At 42.5% G+C, this 17,593-nt stretch overlaps 1 protein-coding gene across 4 annotated transcripts; it reads right to left on the bottom strand.

The window, feature by feature from the left end:
- Nucleotides 1-1,430: 1,430 nt before the first annotated feature.
- LOC110520120 (G protein-coupled receptor 155a) lies at nt 1,431-17,550 on the bottom strand. 4 transcript variants are annotated; one of them, XM_090229796.1, is made up of 15 exons: nt 17,291-17,550; nt 15,996-16,521; nt 15,411-15,810; nt 14,453-14,624; nt 14,206-14,361; nt 13,376-13,459; nt 13,053-13,173; nt 12,794-12,878; nt 12,601-12,691; nt 12,294-12,516; nt 10,585-10,709; nt 8,111-8,206; nt 7,950-8,014; nt 7,709-7,846; nt 1,431-6,051 (listed from the first exon to the last, which is right to left on the bottom strand). In XM_090229796.1, the coding sequence occupies exons 2-15, from the start codon at nt 16,420-16,422 to the stop codon at nt 5,856-5,858; spliced, it is 2,379 nt and encodes a 792-aa protein (XP_090085922.1). In that variant the 5' UTR covers nt 16,423-16,521; nt 17,291-17,550; the 3' UTR covers nt 1,431-5,855. The 4 variants fall into 4 exon arrangements, with proteins under 4 accessions (XP_090085922.1, XP_021452870.3, XP_090085923.1 ...); XM_021597195.3 differs by having other exon boundaries at nt 1,431-6,103; nt 17,291-17,425; XM_090229797.1 differs by lacking the exons at nt 15,411-15,810; nt 15,996-16,521 and having other exon boundaries at nt 17,291-17,436.
- Nucleotides 17,551-17,593: the final 43 nt, after the last annotated feature.

Raw genomic sequence — 17,593 nt, forward strand, 5'->3', positions numbered from 1 at the left:
AACTTTTTGGCAACAATGCAAAACGTTATGTTTGGTGTAAAAGCAACACAGCTCATCACCCTGAACACACCATCCCCACTGTCAAACATGGTGGTGGCAGCATCATCGTTTGGGCCTGCTTTTCTTCAGCAGGGACAGGGAAGATGGTTAAAATTGATTGGAAGATGGATGGAGCCATACAGGACCATTCTGGAAGAAAACCTGATGGAGTCTGCAAAAGACCTGAGACTGGGACGGAGATTTGTCTTCCAACAAGACAATGATCCAAAACATAAAGCAAAATCTACAATGGAATGGTTCAAAAATAAACATATCCAGGTGTTAAAATGGCCAAGTCAAAGTCCAGACCTGAATCCAATCGAGAATCTGTGGAAAGAACTGAAAACTGCTGTTCACAAATGCTCTCCATCCAACCTCACTGAGCTCGAGCTGTTTTGCAAGGAAGAATGGGAAAAAAATGTCAGTCTCTCGATGTGCAAAACTGATAGAGACATACCCCAAGCGACTTACAGCTGTAATCGCAGCAAAAGGTGGCTCTACAAAGTATTAACTTAAGGGGGCTGAATAATTTTGCACGCCCAATTTTTCCGTTTTTGATTTGTTAAAAAAGTTTGAAATATCCAATAAATGTCGTTCCACTTCATGATTGTGTCCCACTTGTTGTTGATTCTTCACAAAAAAATACAGTTTTATATCTTTATGTTTTAAGCCTGAAATGTGGCAAAAGGTCGCAAAGTTCAAGGGGGCCGAATACTTTCGCAAGGCACTGTAAACTCTAATTTGCAACTGTTGGACTAACGATTAAACCCTAGATCAGTGAGATGCAGGCAATAGTGGGCAAGGCTGTATTGAACGTGTCATTGTCACCTTGATTACTCACATTTTTTGTCTCGACCTGTGCACTTACGTTGTAAACTTTCATTCATAAGCTAGGTTGTAGCAACCTCATGATGGGTATTGGGAAAATGAGTGTCATGTCGTAACCTGAACCAATCAATGTTACATTTAGCTGGGTGAATGGAATATGAGTCATCCATTATGCTGTGATAGAAATAAGGCCATGATCATAAATAATTGTCATCTCTGGTTTACAGTAAAATTAAGATCGGTCTTTCATATCTAAAATGGCCAATGGTTGTTTCAAGACCAACTCCTGCATGTCCCACTATGCAAAATAATACACTTAGTATACGAAACAGTAGTGGAGGCAAGAGCTTGGCCTTGTTTTACCACTGAGCAGTTTACTGAGTGATTTGTATAGGTTTATTTGAAGTAAAAAGACAGGACATCTTTTCATTGTCATATTGTCTTCAGGCATCCTGTTCCACCCTGAAAGGCCCTGCAGGAAGAGCCACACCCGCACTTTACCACAACATGTATCCATCAGTTCTGTTTTAACCCAGTATAAAAGGAATCGCATAAGCCAGAGGTGCAATACAGCAGTTTATTTGTTAAAAAAACAGTCTGGGAATCATAGAAGAACATGCAGCATTAGTTAGCTTCAAAGTGCATGATACCGTACATTCTCTTTTAGTCAAGTGACATGAAAAACATTCAAACATTCATAATGCCAAACAAGGTGAATACATGGCTCAATTACCTTATTAGCAACAGTAATAAGCACAATCCCATTAAGGAAAAAGTAACATGACTCCAACAATAAAGAATATTGCATTTCATCTGGCACAGTCGGTATTGTACTCTCTCCACAAACCTAAAACCAAAACAAATGGGAATTATAGTTGTGTATTTAAAAAACCCAATATATATATTTTTTTAGAATCATTAAAATAAGTTAACAAGGCATCAGTAAACATGTTGTCCCCCCATGAATGATGCAGAAATAAAAAAAAAATATTGAATGGGCGGAGCTTATAAACTCAGCAAAAAAAGAAACATCCCTTTTTCAGGACCCTGTCTTTCAAAGATAATTCGTAAAAATCCAAATAACTTCACAGATGTTCATTGTAAAGGGTTTAAACACTGTTTCCCATGCTTGTTCAATGAACCATAAACAATTAATGAACATGCACCTGTGGAACGGTCGTTAAGACACTAACGGCTTACAGACGGTAGGCAATTAAGGTCACAGTTATGAACACTTAGGACACTAAAGACGCCTTTCTACTGACTCTGAAAAAAACCCAAATAAAGATGCCCAGGGTCCCTGCACATCTGCGCGAACGTGCCTTAGGCATGCTGCAAGGAGGCATGAGGACTGCAGATGTGGCCAGGGCAATAAATTGCAATGTCTGTACTGTGAGACACCCAAGACAGCGCTACAGGGAAACAGAACAGACATCTGATCATCCTCGAGGTGGCAGACCACGTGTAACAACACATGCACAGGATCGTTACATTCGAACATCACACCTGCAAGACGCGTACAGGATGGCAACAACTGCCCGAGTTACACCAGGAATGCACAATCGCTCCATCAGTGCTCAGACTGTCCGCAATAGGCTGAACTGAGGGCTTGTAGGCCTGTTGTAAGGCAGGTCCTCACCAGACATCGCCAGCAACAACGTTGCCTACGGGCACAAACCCACCGTCGCTGGACCAGACAGGACTGGCAAAAAGTGCTCTTCACTGATGAGTCGCGGTTTTGTCTCACCAGGAGTGATGGTCGGATTCGCGTTTATCATCGAAGGAATGAGCGTTACATCGAGGCCTGTACTCTGGAGCCGGATCGATTTGGAGGTGGAGGGTCCGTCATGGTCTAGGGCAGTGTGTCACAGCATCATATTGTCATTGCAGGCAATCAATCCCATTGAGCACATCTGGGACCTGTTGGATCAGAGGGTGAGGGCTAGGGCCATTCCCCCCCCAGAAATGTCCTGGAACTTGCAGGTGCCTTGGTGGAAGAGTGGGGTAACATCTCACAGCAAGAACTGGCAAATATTGTGCAGTCCATGAGGAGATGCACTGCAGTACTTAATGCAGCTGTTGGCCACACCAGATACTGACTGTTACTTTAGATTTTAACCCCCCCTTTGTTCAGGGACACATTATTCCATTTCTGTTAGTCACATGTCTGTGGAACTTTTTCATTTTATGTCTCAGTTTTTGAATCTTGTTATGTTCATACAAATATTTACACGTTAAGTTTGCTGAAAATAAACGCAGTTGACAGTGAGAGGACGTTTCTTTTTTTGCTGAGTTTAGGTCCTTATGGGAAACATGTTGCTCATGAGGGGCTGCATATACAACAGTGCCTTCAGAAAGTATTCAGACCCCTTGACTTTTTCCACATTTTGTTACGTTACAGCCTTATTCTAAAATTGACAAAATAGTTCTTTCCACCTCAATCAATCTACAGTCAACACCCCACGACAAAGAAAAAGCTGTTTAGAAATGTTTGCTAACTCATTAAAAATAAAAAACCTTATGTAAATTATATTTAAGTATTCATACCCCTTACTCAATAGTTTGTTGAAGCACCTATGGTAGCGATGACAGCCTAAAGTATTTTTGGGTATGACACTACAAGCTTGGAACACCTGTATTTGGGGAGTTTCTCCCATTCTTCTCTGCAGATCCTCTCAAGCTCTGTCAGGTTGGATGGGGAGCGTTGCTGCACAGCTATTTTCAGGTCTCTCCAGAGATGTTCGATCTGGTTCAAGTTGGAGCTCTGGCTGGGCCACTCAAGGACATTCAGAGACTTGTCCCGAAGCCACTCCTGCATTGTCTTGGCTGTGTGCTTAGGGTCGTTGTCCTGTTGGAAGGTGAACCTTCACCCCAGTCTGTGGTCCTGGAGCAGGTTTTCATCAAGGATCTCTCTGTACTTTGCTCCGTTCATCTTTGCCTCAATCCTGACTAGTCTCCCAGTCCCTGCCGCTGAAAACATCCCCACAGCGTGATGCTGCCACCACCATGCTTCACTGTAGGGATGATGGCAGGTTTCTTCCAGACGTGACGCTTGACATTCAGGCTAAAGAGTTCAATCATGGTTTCATCAGACCAGAGAATCTTGTTTCTCATGGTCTGAGAGTCCTTTAGGTGCCTTTTGGGAAACTCCAAGCGGTCTGTCATGTGCCTTTTACTGAGGAGTGACTTCCGTCTGGCCACTACCATAAAGACCTGATTGCTGGAGTGCTGCAGAGACGGTTGTCCTTCTGGAAGGTTCTCCCATCTCCACAGAGGAACTCTGGAGCTCTGTCAGAGTGACCATCGAGTTCTTGGTCACCTCCCTGACCAAGGCCCTTTTCCCCCATCGCTCAGTTTGGCCGGACGGCCAGCTCTAGGAAGTGCCTTTGTGGTTCCAAACTTCTTCCATTTAAGAATGATGGAGGTGTTCTTAGGGACCTTCAATGCTGCATACATTTTTTGGTACTCTTCCCCAGATCTGTGCCTCGACACAATCCTGCCTTGGAGCTCTATGGGCAATTCCTTCAATCTCATGGCTTGGTTTTGGCTCTGACATGCACTGTCAACTGTGGGACCTTATATAGACAGGCGTGTATTTCCAAATCATGTCCAATCAATTGTATTTACCACAGGTGGACTCCACAATCAAGTTGTAGAAGCATCTCAAGGATGAACAATGGAAACAGGATGCATCTGAGCTCAATTTCAAGTCTGATAGCAAAGGGTCTAAATACTTATGTAAATGTTTAATTTTAACACATAAAAAAAAAAAAAAAAAAAAAAAACTGTTTTCACTTAGTCATTATGGGGTACTGTGTGTAGATTGCTGAGGAAATTGTTTTATTTAATTCATTTTAGAATAACGCTGTAACTGAAAATGTGGGGAAAAAAATCAAGGGGTCTGAATACTTTCTGAAGGCACTGCATGTACAAAATTATGGGACAGGAGATGTTTGTTCAAAGTTCTCAGTTGATTACCACAGCGCCCCCTTTGGGCCAATTAGTGTAATTTTTTAAATGCCAGGTCTCTATGGCAAGATGCATCATTCATCAAGTTGTCAAAATCACCCAATGGTGTCCGAGATATCGCGTGTGACTAACAATGTACAAACGGACAGAGAATTCAAACAATAAAATTATGCATCCATAAAATTTGACACCATTCTGTCTACATTATTCAAATATAATGAAAATAGATCTAGCTGCCATATCTATTTTAAGTTATAAATTATGGCCAAATTAAGTGTATTTAGAATACACAGCAACATGCATTTTATTTAACTAGACAAGTCAGGTAAGAACAAATTATTTACAATGACGGCCTACTTGTAAAGCCCCCCTGGCCAAACCCTCCCCTAACCAGGACAACGCTGGGTCAATTGTGCGCCACCCTATGGGACTCCCGATCACGGCCGGTTATGATAGAGCCCGAGATCGAACCCGGGTCTGTAGTGACGCCTCTAGCACTGTGATGCAGTTCATTGGAACTCTGCACCACTCGAGAGGCCCATTACAGACTTGCATTTTCAATACCTGACAAATACCATTCTTGTCATCCAAACTAAATAAATACAAATCTGAGCCTTATGGTATATGAGTGTCATCAAGGGGATACAAGCTGGTCTGTATAACTTGAGACGATAATGCAAGATATTTGACATCAGTAATTTGGGCCGATCATTATTACCTCTGCCTCTTTGACAACTTAAATCTCGTTATGCATACAGTACCATACAAAACCCCCCCACAAAAAAAAAAAAAAATAGGCAGTTTAAAAGAAAACTAACAAGTGCTCAATGCTTGTTATGATGCATATTTCAATGTGCAAAACAAAACAATAAAAGCAAAATTATCAGCAGACTCTTCAAGTCAACCAATACTGCTAGTGCTATGTAGGTAGCGACCTAGATTCAGGTCTGGTAGATAGCTGATCTCTTTTTCATCTTGTGCCTCTGGAAAACAGAGACTGGGCCTAACCAGGGCCCACCTTATGCTGTGAAGCAGTAGTGCAGGTTGCCATCTTTGAAGCTATACTCCTGGGTGATGTGCTGGAGCACCCCACCCTGCTGCAGCCGGATCCCATAGAGCAGCGCCTCTCCTCGGTCCTGTGACAGACCCACCTGCAACAGCCACTCTACTAGCTCACTGCCAAGAAAAGTGTCCGCCACTGTCCTCTCCCCACACCTGTGTGTCAGAGGAAGGATTCACCAACGGGCCAGTTAGGCACTCCCCACAGCTGACAGGTCCAAGAGGAATGAGAGAGAGAGAGAGAGAGAGAGGGAGCAGATAGAGTGCCTTCAGAAAGTATTCACACACCCTTTTCACATTTTGTTGTATTAAAATGGGATTCAAATTGATTTGGTCATTTTCTGTCAAGATCGACACAAAATAGATTAGATAAGTATTAAACCCCCTAGACAACCATTTGCATGTCTTGCCATTTATTTTCAAGCAGATTTGAGTAAAAACTAACTCTGCCACATTCACCGTCTTCTTTGTAAGTAACTCCAGCATAGATTTGGCCTTGTGTTTTGGGCTATTGTCCTGCTGAAAGCGGAATTCATGTCCCAGTGTCTGGTGGAAAGCAGACAAACAGTTTTTCCTCTAGGATTTTGCCATGTGCTTAGTGCCATTCAGTTTGTTTTTTATCCTGAAAAAAATCCAGAGTCCCTAATGATTACAAGCAAATCCATAACATGATGCAGCCACCACTATGCTTGAAAATATGGAGAATGGTACTAAGCAATCTGTTGTATTGCACTTTGACATAACACTTTGTATTCAGGACAAAAAAGTGAATTGCTTTGCCACATTTTTTACAGTATTACTTTAGTGCCTTGTTGCAAACAGGATGCATGTTTTTGAATATTTTTTATTCTCTACAGGCTTCCTTCTTATCACTGTCAATTAGGTTAATATTGTGGAGTAACTACAATGTTGTTGATCCATCCTCAGTTCTCCTGTCAAAGCCATTAAACTAACTGTTTTAAAGTCAACATTGGCCTCATGGTAAAATTGCTTAGCGGTTTTCTTCCTCTCCGGCAACTGAGTTAGGAAGGACGCCTGCATCTTTGTAGTTCACCATGCTCAAAGGGATATTCAATGTATGCTTAAAAAAAACAAACATTTACCAATAGGTGCCCTTCTTTGCAGGGCATTGGAAAACCTTCCTGGTCTTTGTGGTTGAACCTGTTTGAAATTCACTGCTCGACAGGGACCTTAATAATTGTATGTATGTATGTGTGGGGTACAGTGGTGAGGTAGTCATTTAAAAATCATGTTAAACACTATTATTGCACACAGAGTTAGTCCATGCAACTTATGTAACTTGTTAAGCAGATGTTCACTGCTGAACTTATTTAGGCTTTTCATAAAAGGGGTTGAATACTTATTGACTTAAGACATAAAACAAATAAAATTCCACCTTGACATTCTTGGGTGTAGGCCAGTGACAAAAAAAACTCTCAATATAATCCATTTTACATTCAGGCTGTAACAAAACAAAATGTGGGAAAAGTAAAGGGTGTGAATACTTTCTATAGGAACTGTAGCTAGGATGGCACACTGAAACAAACGCAAGAGAAGTGCTCAACACAACCCATGTACCAAAACTCATGCAAAAAAAATGTATTCATATTAGTGATGATCAATGGGTATAATGCAGTTACACAAACTGTGTCAGACTGTCCAATCGTAAGCAAAGTTGTGAATTACTGCATAATGTGGGAGGTTTCATATATACTGTGAGCCGTTTTAGGAAATACACAGCGGGTACACAGTAAAAGCAGAGGGTCTATTGAATCCCTGAGCAGCCCTGTTCGTTGACTAATTGACCCCTCACCTCTTCTGCTGGACAATGTCCCGGACACACTGCTCTTTGTGGTATCTGATGAACTGAGTGCAGGTCATCATGATGTCATCAGATACAACCAGTTGAGGCTGCTCCTCTGGCTTCCTTCTATGCCACAGACAGGATATCCTGGGCACAGGTCAAAAAAAAAATATATATATTCTCAAGGCTTCTTATTCAATACACAGCTCACTACTCGATCATATGAAATGCATGTCATTGAGCCTCTTACTTCTTTTTAAATGGCAGTATTATCAAATGTTTGTCCAGCCCAAAAAGCCCGAACGAGATGAAGCCCTGAGAACAGCAAAACACATATGTAAACACCACCACCATTGAGTAAATTCGGTGGCTCCAAATCCAAATCCCTATGGAGACCTATATATACGGTACCTGTCCATAGTTGACCACAGCACAGAAGAACTGCAGCTCTAAGTAAAGTCTCCCAGGAACTCGACTAAAGAGCCACCACAGACAGCTGGACAGGTTCTAGAACAGGGGAGAGAGATTGAAACAGGGATTGTCACACTTGCCCAAAATTGAAGGACAGCCGTAAAAAAAAAAAACTCAACATACAGGCTCTGTCGCACAAGGTCATTTCCATGTAAAAGGACCCATGAGCGCCAACATGTGAAGTTCATAGGAGCACCACAAATTTGGTGTCAAAACGAAAGCTAAGAGGATATTTTTGAGAAATGAAGGCATATACATTTTCCAATCATTCATCCTAAAATTAGGAATAAGCGAAGGCTTTGATTTCTGGTCAAACCTTAAAAAAGGTATTAGAAAAACACCAAAACACAATGTTGAAGTTAACAGGAAAGTTTACCCAAATTTACACATTGGTTTCCTTACCCTGTAAGCAGTCTATGGACAAGGTATGAAAGCCATCCATGCTTTGGTTAAGTTGCTCTGGTACTGTTTCCACGTGGCACTAATCACATACAAGTCATGGTACCGATATTACATGTTTCACGCATTATGTCCAAATCACCCGAAAGTATCTACAAATGATTGTGAAGCTTAACAAAGTCACTTATAGATGTTCTGAACATGTGCAAAAAAATGCTAATATCAGTCCCATGACTTGAATGGATTTGTGCCACAAATGCTAAAACGTTAGAATGTGGAAACAGTGCCAGGGAAACTAAACCAATGCAGGGATTGATGTCATAGCTTGCCCATAGACTGCTTAGTGCATACAGGGTAAGGAAACCAATGTCATTTTGGAATTTGGGTGAACTATCCCTTTAAGACCCTTACCAACTAATATCAACATTTACATTTAATTTTGTGAAATATTGCCTTGTCTTCTCATTTTGTATATAAAAAAAAAACATATCTTTAAGATATATTCAAATCTCTCTCCCTCATGAGGGAGGATAATGAAAATTCACTGAAGTAACAAGTAAAAGGTAAACCTACCAATTATAGTGTTTTTACTGATAACAATTTTGTTAATGATTTATGGGATTTAAACGTGTCATTCTGTTATGAAATCCAAAATAGAATAAAAAAAAAATCAGTAACAGAGTGACTGCAATTAAATGAGCTAAAATGGGAAATGATAGTAGTCACAAACCACAGTTGGGGCTCCTGTACTGCCCTCCCTTCCACTGGCATACTGTTCAGCTGATAATTATGAAAACAGTCTGAACAACCCTTCCCTCTCTCCCACCCAGCCTTTCTCCTTGGCTACCTTTCTTTTCTCTCCAGTTAACCCTATCAGTCCCGAGACCCCTGAATTTGGGGGGGGGGGGGGGGGGGGGGGGGGGGGGCTTTTCATTTATCTGCATTATATTTAGCCTCAAAATTAAGTATTTACCTTTTCATTTTCAGGATAACAAGTAGAACACAAAACAATGATAAACAGTTACATTCATGAGTTTTAAAGAAACACGTCAATAAAGGGCTCCCGAGTGGCGCAGCGGTCGAAGGCACTGCATCTCAGTGCTAGAGGTGTTACTACAGACCCTGGTTCGATTCCAGGCTGTATCACAACCGGCCGTGATTGGGAGTATCATATGGCGGAGCACAATTGGCCCAGCGTTGTCCAGGTTAGGCCGTCATTGGAAATAAGAATTTGTTAACCGACTTGCCTAGTTAAATAAAAGGTTAAAAAAAACAGTTAAAAGGTCCGGCAAAGCAAAAACCTGATAAAAAAATGAATTTATTGTTTGTTTGTTTAGTGGGAAATGAATATCAAACTAGTCAGTGACAACTGTGTGGAGATTGGAGTTTGTGACAGCAACTATGTGAGCTTATTACAGTATTACAGACACTGTCCTTGGATTTTCTATGATCTTCTAGAAGAACCCCATTCCTTCTGACAACTCTTGTGTAGCTTGAGTGTTATAGAGTAAAATATGTGCGTGTGTGCGTGAGCCTCAGCTTTTCATAAATAGCTTTTAAGAAATTTGTATCTGAAACCATTCGGACTCTACATTTTGTTTTTTAAATCACAGATTAATGGATGAATCCAAATGATACAACCAAGAAGTCTGTAGTTCAAACCCCCAATGTTTAAAAGGGGTTAGAAGTCCAAATCGTGTCGGCATGGCGGTGGGACTCATTGGGTTAATGTCACCTCTCCCGGCTCTTACTGACACCCATCCACGAGGCCCCTCGCTTTCCATTTACTGTAACCAGTGTCCTCAACCACTGAGCACAGACGGACACCGGATGTCCATGGACGTCAAAAAGTAGTTGACATTTTGTCAGTCCAAATCTAAACCAATCAAAGACCTCTGTTTCACAAAATTGGACAGCACATTACAGTAAAGAAAATTAGAGGTCAGTAAAGTACAGTATAATAGGGTTTAGTAACAGTCTCAGCGTCATTCTGTAATAGTGAGTCAGTCACTCACAGCTAGTAGGCTGACGATCAGTAGCAGGCATAAGAGCACATGGCGGGCCACCTGTCTGTCAGCCACCTGCTGCTCTTCCTGGGCCAGTAGACAGCCTGGCGACTCACAGCCAGTCTCACACGGACCTGAAGGAGACCACAGAGCAGACACAGAGCAGACACACTGTTAGTGACTGATACACTGCATTACCCAAAGTATGTGGACACCTGCTCGTCAAACAACTCATTCCAAAATCATGGAGTTGGTGCCCCGTTTGCTGCTGTAACAGCCTCCACTCTTCGGAGAAGGCTTTCCACTAGATGTTGGAACATTTTTTAAATAATTTAACCTTTATTTAACTAGGCAAGTCAGTTAAGAACAAATTCTTATTTACAATGACGGCCTACCGGGTAACTGCCTTGTTCAGGGGCAGAACGACAGATTTGTACCTTGTCAGCTCGAGGATTCGATCCAGCAACCTTTCGGTTACTGGCCCAACGCTCTAACCACTAGGCTACCTGCCGCCCCACAAGCCGCCACATTGCTGCGGGGACTTAGAGCATTAGTGAGGTCAGGCACTGCTGTTGGGCGATTAGGCCTGGCTCACAGTCTGCGTTCCAATTCATCCCAAAGATGTTCGATGGGGTTGAGGTCAGGGCTCTGTGCAGGCCAGTCAAGTTCTTCCACACCGATCACAACAAATCATTTCTGTATGGACCTCGCTTTGTGCACACGGGAGCATTGTCATACTGAAACAGGAAAGGGCCATCCCCAAACTGTTGCCACAAAGTTGGAAGCACAGAATCGTCTAGAATGTCATTGTATGCTGTAGCGTTAAGATTTCCCTTCACTGGAACTAAGGGGCCTTGCCCGAACCATGAATAACAGACCATTATTCCTCCATTATTCCTCCACCAAACTTTCAAGCTGGCACTATTGTAGTGTTCTCCTGGCATCCGCAAACCAGATTCGTCCGTCGGACTGCCAGATGGTGAAGCGTGATTAATCACTCCAGAGAAAGTATTTCCACTGATCCAGAGTCCAATGGTGGCGAGATTTACATCACTCCAGCCAACACTTGGCATTGCGCAAGATGATCGTAGGCTTGTGTGCAGCAGCTTGGCCACGGAAACCCATTTAATGAAGCTCCCGACGAACAGTTCTTGTGCTGACGTTGGACAGACAATTTTTATGCGCCGAGTGCTGGTCCCGTTCTGTGAGATTGTGTGGCCTACCCCTTCGCTGCTGAGCCGTTGTTGCTCCTAGACGTTTCCACTTCACAATAACAGCACTTACAGTTGACCGGAGCAGCTCTAGCAGGGCAGAAATTTGACTAACAGACTTGTTGGAAAGGTGGCATCCTATAACGATGCCACGTTGAAAGTCACCGAGCTCTTCAGTAAGGCCATTCTACTGCCAATGTTTGTCTATAGAGATCGCATGGGTGTGTGCTCGATTTTATACACCTGTCAGCAACGGGTGTGGATGAAATAGCCAAATCTTCTCATTTGAAGGGGTGTCCACATACTTTTGTATTTACAGTGCATTCGGAAAGTATTCAGACACCTTCCTTTTTCCACATTTTGTTACGTTACAACCTCTCTAAAATTGATTAAATAAAAATGTTCCTCGTCAATCTACACACAATAGCCCATAAGAAAAAATGTACTCCGTATCATATACTTGATAACTACTATTATAGACATGACATAAATCCAGCTAACATATACCTATGTTGATGCTTCCAGTTCCGGTTGGCTCAAACATGTCACGGATATCTGGGATAGTTTGGGTATCTGGGTCAGTCGGGAGCCTCAGATCCTCAATAGTGCCTAGCATAGAGTCTCTCTCCAGGACATGGTACATTGAGTCCCACGTGCCTCGACGGAGGCCCACCAAAGAGCACCCGCCCAGCACTATGCTGAAGGCAAGCACAACGGAGGTGCAGATGATCTGCAGAAGACACAAAGAGAAGGTCAGGATGATGAGGTCATGTTCTATGAGAGGTGCCGTCTTCTTTCCCCAGTCGGGTCTCACCTGCGGTCTTCCATAAAAGAAAGCCGAATCGATGGTGTCGGGCATCCTCTCCCCAGTTACGAGGAGCACTGCTGCCACAAGGGCTGGGACTCTGTTGACATCACATACGAACTGTGTTTGAGCAACAGATTCAACAAAAAAGGTCCCTTGGTTTCCAATAATTCAATTATTCAGTGGAAAGCTCATGACTCACCCCCAGCCTGCAATCACCAGGAAGCCTGGCGCAACCTTCAGCTCACCACCTCTCTTCATCAACACAAGGGAAAGTGCTATCAGACCTAAAACAAAGCAACATGGACTCTATGGTGAGAGAATCATTGCTAAACACCTCACCATTCACATTTTTTTTTAAATCCCAGTATGTTAACATACCAACACAAAATCATACTATAAGAGAAAAGGGTGGTATTATAAAATGTTGACAGTTGTGTGTGTGTGTGTGACAGACATACCTGGCCATACATAAGTACTGTACAGTGAGCCGTACAACAGTGTGAATGTCAACACGTGTCCAATGAAGCGGTCTTGTCTCACGACAAAGTTCCACATGATCATGCTAACACAAGCTAGAATCTGGACGCACGGAGAGGCAAAACGTCAATAGACAGCAGCGCGCAATCCTAAAGCGACATTTAGACAGTGATATTGCTAATTTGGCTTAGTACTATGGACAATATGATATGTACAACATTATTCAATGGACATACTGATACAATATGCATATGGGATGGATGTTTTTGTGAAAACTAACAGATATTCAAAAGGCAAGCCTTGCCTGTGCCAAGAACAGGTTGACGGTGAACATGTGAGGTAGTCTCTTAAATTTCTTACTCAGGAACATGACAGTAACTGTCCAAGCCTGTAACAAAGAGATAAGAGATCTCAGCATTAGATATGCTTGTCTACACATACCATACAGAAAAGGATAGCATACTTATGTAAACGGCAATGGCAATTTCATCATCTCAGGTCCCAATAAATACCACATGCATTCGAGAGCAGTAACATTCAGTGAAACTACATCACAGGTTATAAGAAAGGTCATATGACCAGTCTAGACTGTCAAGAAATGGGCAGCCTAGAGAGAACAAGAGAAAATAAACTGTCCTAAACAAAAAGCTGCTCTGTGTTTTACTAGTGTCGTGTTGCCTTGAAGTTAAACTGGGGCAACATTATAGGAGGAAGTAAGCCTCAAGTATCATATCATTGGCACCAGACAGACATCCTGCTGATGACTTTGAACTGCCTGGTTGCAAGTCATATCTCCACCCTCTACTGTTCATAGACTTCCTGCTCTAAGCTTTTCATTATCATTGATTCCATTCTCAATACTGAATCAACGTAGCCGAGTCTAGACAGTATCATCTAACAGTATCACCTGATAACTACTGTCCCCCCCAACTGCCCCCAAATAACACAATATGAATGGGATAATGTGAAAATAAGCTTTAGTACAATCAACACCTGCTTGTAGGTTATACTTTCCTGAAGTCCGACCACCCTGCCTGAAATCAAATAAATAACCAGCACAAAGCCAGTTGAAAAGTAAAGATTACAGTCAATGATCGATCTTTGATAATGATGGGAGGCAGGGGGAAAACTCACCAGTGCAACTAAGCTGATGATGCTGACATTAAAGCTGACATTCTGCAGAGAATCCATCAATGGCTTAGGGTCCATCCATGGTATTGTCAGCAACCAAGCAGAAACATACATAATGGGAGCTGAGAGAAACGTGCTTATTACCATCCCTGAGGTAACCTGTTAGAAAACAATACACAAACATGTGACACTGTCCATGTCTTCATATGACATACACTTCTATCCATATAGGAGAGAGTAGATGACTTACAACTTGTAGCTCCATGTTATAGTGAGCAGCATAGATGGCCACACTGGGGGCACTAGGGAAGACTCCATAGAGGAAGGCATAGTTGGAGAGACTGGAGTGTTCGAGACTAGAGCTGGTGTTGTCAGCGTCCAGCAGCTCCACCGTCTCTCGACAGATTAACGGCATCACCAACCTCCGGAAGATCAAACACGCTGTTAGGTTTCATTGTAATGTTGCAGTTGCAAAATGTTACAAGATAAATGCCTGATTCATTCACAAGGAATCGTCAGGTAAGAAGGAAGAGACTATATTTTCAAGGGTCTGGCTCGTAGCCTGGTCCCAGATCTGTTTGTGCTTTAGCCTACTCCATTGTCATGGACTTGAGGCTTACTTCCTCCTATAATGTCGCCTCAGTTTAACGTCTTCAAGGCATCACGATGCTAGTAAAACACAGAGAGCAGCTTTTCATTTAGGACGGTTTATTTTCTCTTGTTCTCTGTAGGCTGCCCATTTTGAGACAGTCTAGACAGCCCTCAGCCCTTTACCAAAACAGTGGCGGGGTTTCCGCTTTGTTATCGTTTGAAATGCAGATTCCCCCTTCAAGATTGCATGAGAATAAATAAAGGTTTCAAGGTCAAAAATACTGAAACGTGGATGGGTGCCAGTATTCAAGAATGCTTGTATTACACAAAACAAAAATGGTAGTCATGTGCCGAGGTTGCCTGGTGTGTAGCAGACCAATACGAATCCACAGTTAGCTCTGAGTCAATAACAGTACACAGAACACATAACACTTAATTACAAGGAGATGTGGTCTCATGTCCTGACACTATGTCTACAGTGTGTTTAAGTGCAGTATGAATGTGTATGAACTGTAGGCTATTATGAATATTAAATAATAGAAGCCTACATGTGTAATAATCTAACTTAACATTCTTAAACTCAAAACAATCCATCATAAATCCCTGTAAACACTCACAGTTTTGCTGTGATGAGCAGGATAAGGGCTACAACCGTGGACCTGGTGAGCTTCCCCAACTGGCCCACCATGGAGAGGCCCAAGTAGAACAGAGCTGCTCCTCCAAAAGAGTTGGCCAGGCCGTCCACAAACTGCTCCATGAAAGCAGGGATCTTCTGATCCAGGATGAAGTGGAAGATAATGCCAATAACAACCATGAAGACCATGGGGTTCTTCAGAACCTGCAGGATGACCACACCCACTATCTGGAGTTTGCTCTGCTGCCGGTCTCTCTGATCCCTCCACTTCTGGATCTCACAGAAGGCAAACCCAATGGGGTTGAGAAGCATGAGGGACACTGGTGCTACCAGGTAAATGTACTGTAGATACTCTGGGTGTGTGTTCTTGTACAAGGCCTCAACTGTGAAGAAAGGTACAGTTCAGGAAGTTCCCTTTTAGGGAGGAGAGCAGAGTGAATCAAACTTTTTGTCACAAACCAACAAGATTTTAAAGTATGACATAAATACATATTTCCTTTGTTCTGGGGTTCTGCCAGGAGGCTATCAATTTTAAAAGGACTGAAACTGAACGGATGGAAAGACTCACCAATCGGGTATCCCAAAGCAAAGTCATTGCTTTGAGTAGCAAAGATGGAGAATAGGCCAGCTTTGCTGAAGCGAGTGTCAGGACTGGCAACCAGTAGTGTAATCACACACACAATGAAAAACACAGACACCTTGGCGATGAGAATACTCCACAAAAATGGCCAGATGACATTCCCAAAGTCCAAGAGTACCATGTTCTTAAAGAGCAATGCTGGGAGGGCAAACTTGGACACAAAGTTCCCCAATCCTTTGGCCTGTGTGGATGTGATGATGTTCGCTCGACCAGCAATATAGCCACACAAGATGATCCCAAAGCACTCCAGGAGTGCTGGGAAGAGCTTGTCAATGGACATGGTGGGAGGGGTGTCCGAGGGATCCAAGTCCCCATTTGAAAGGTTGAGGTTGTTACTGATGGCAGGGACCTCCATTGTGGCGCTGGTGGTTTAAATCCTCAGATATCAGCTCTCATGCCTGGCCACGCTGATGGTGTTGCTGGTGTCACTACCAGTTACTGAAAATCTAAAATACTTGGAGAACAGTCAAACTACAATTTCAATTTGGCGTCTCTAAAACTGCATCGTTGGAAAAGGGCTCGTAACTTAGTTAGCACTGTTGTATTCGGCACATGTGACAAACAACATTTTATTAGATTTCGATTTGAACCATTTATACATGGTAGTTACATAGGTGAACCTTTCAGCCCACTGAATGTCCCAACAGACTCACGAAGTTGAGTCCTGACGCCAAGGTATAACCACCATTTACCGGGGTTTCTAGATGTAACGTCAACGTTAAGCATAAACTCGTAAACAGTCTATAACAGTAGCTACTTTGTAGCGATGTATCCTTCTCACAACGTAAAATGCTAGATACAACGTATCACTTACACATTTTTTAAAAATACATATCAACTGTTCTATAATACGTTAGTGAAAACATGGATAAACATGCATGCACCCAGCAATCTGAGCTAATGTATGTATGGTAAAAAAAATAAAAATAATGGCTAGCATCGCTATTAGCTTGATGAAAAATAGAGCGCCATTCTTTAAAAAGACAACTAACGTAGCTAGCTACCAGTACCTACAGATAATCAAGGCATGGAGTTCGAGAGGGTTGGCTAACTAAATAACCTAACGTTAGCTAGCTAGCCAATTCACCTAACTCTAGCCAGTTAGTACGTGCGCTATTTATAAATAGGTGAAAACATGACACGCTAGTTTGCCAAATGCCAATATACGGGGTGCTATTTAGACCCGTTGACAAGTGACTGTAAAAAAATACAAGACAACTTACCGGTATCTCTCTCTCTATGTCACAACACCCCGCAATTTCCTTCTTGTTCTGACAGCAAACTACTTCACCAATCACATTAGACTACATGGGGGGACCGGGGGGGAAACGATTTAGCCGAATGTTGCACATGGGCCTATCACGTGGTCAAAATTCAGTCTTTTGTAGTATTCAGACCTCAACGTTCCACAATGTTTCACATGCAGCAGTACTGTTGAGATGCTATTGCATTTTCGCTAGCGTGGATTGTTCTTTCACTTGTCAATAAGGATTTTTCTTTTATCCAAAGTATGCACAAAATCCAAC

The sequence above is a fragment of the Oncorhynchus mykiss genome, chromosome 3, assembly GCF_057628025.1.
Source record: "Oncorhynchus mykiss isolate SJ-2025 chromosome 3, ASM5762802v1, whole genome shotgun sequence".
Lineage (NCBI taxonomy): Eukaryota > Metazoa > Chordata > Actinopteri > Salmoniformes > Salmonidae > Oncorhynchus > Oncorhynchus mykiss.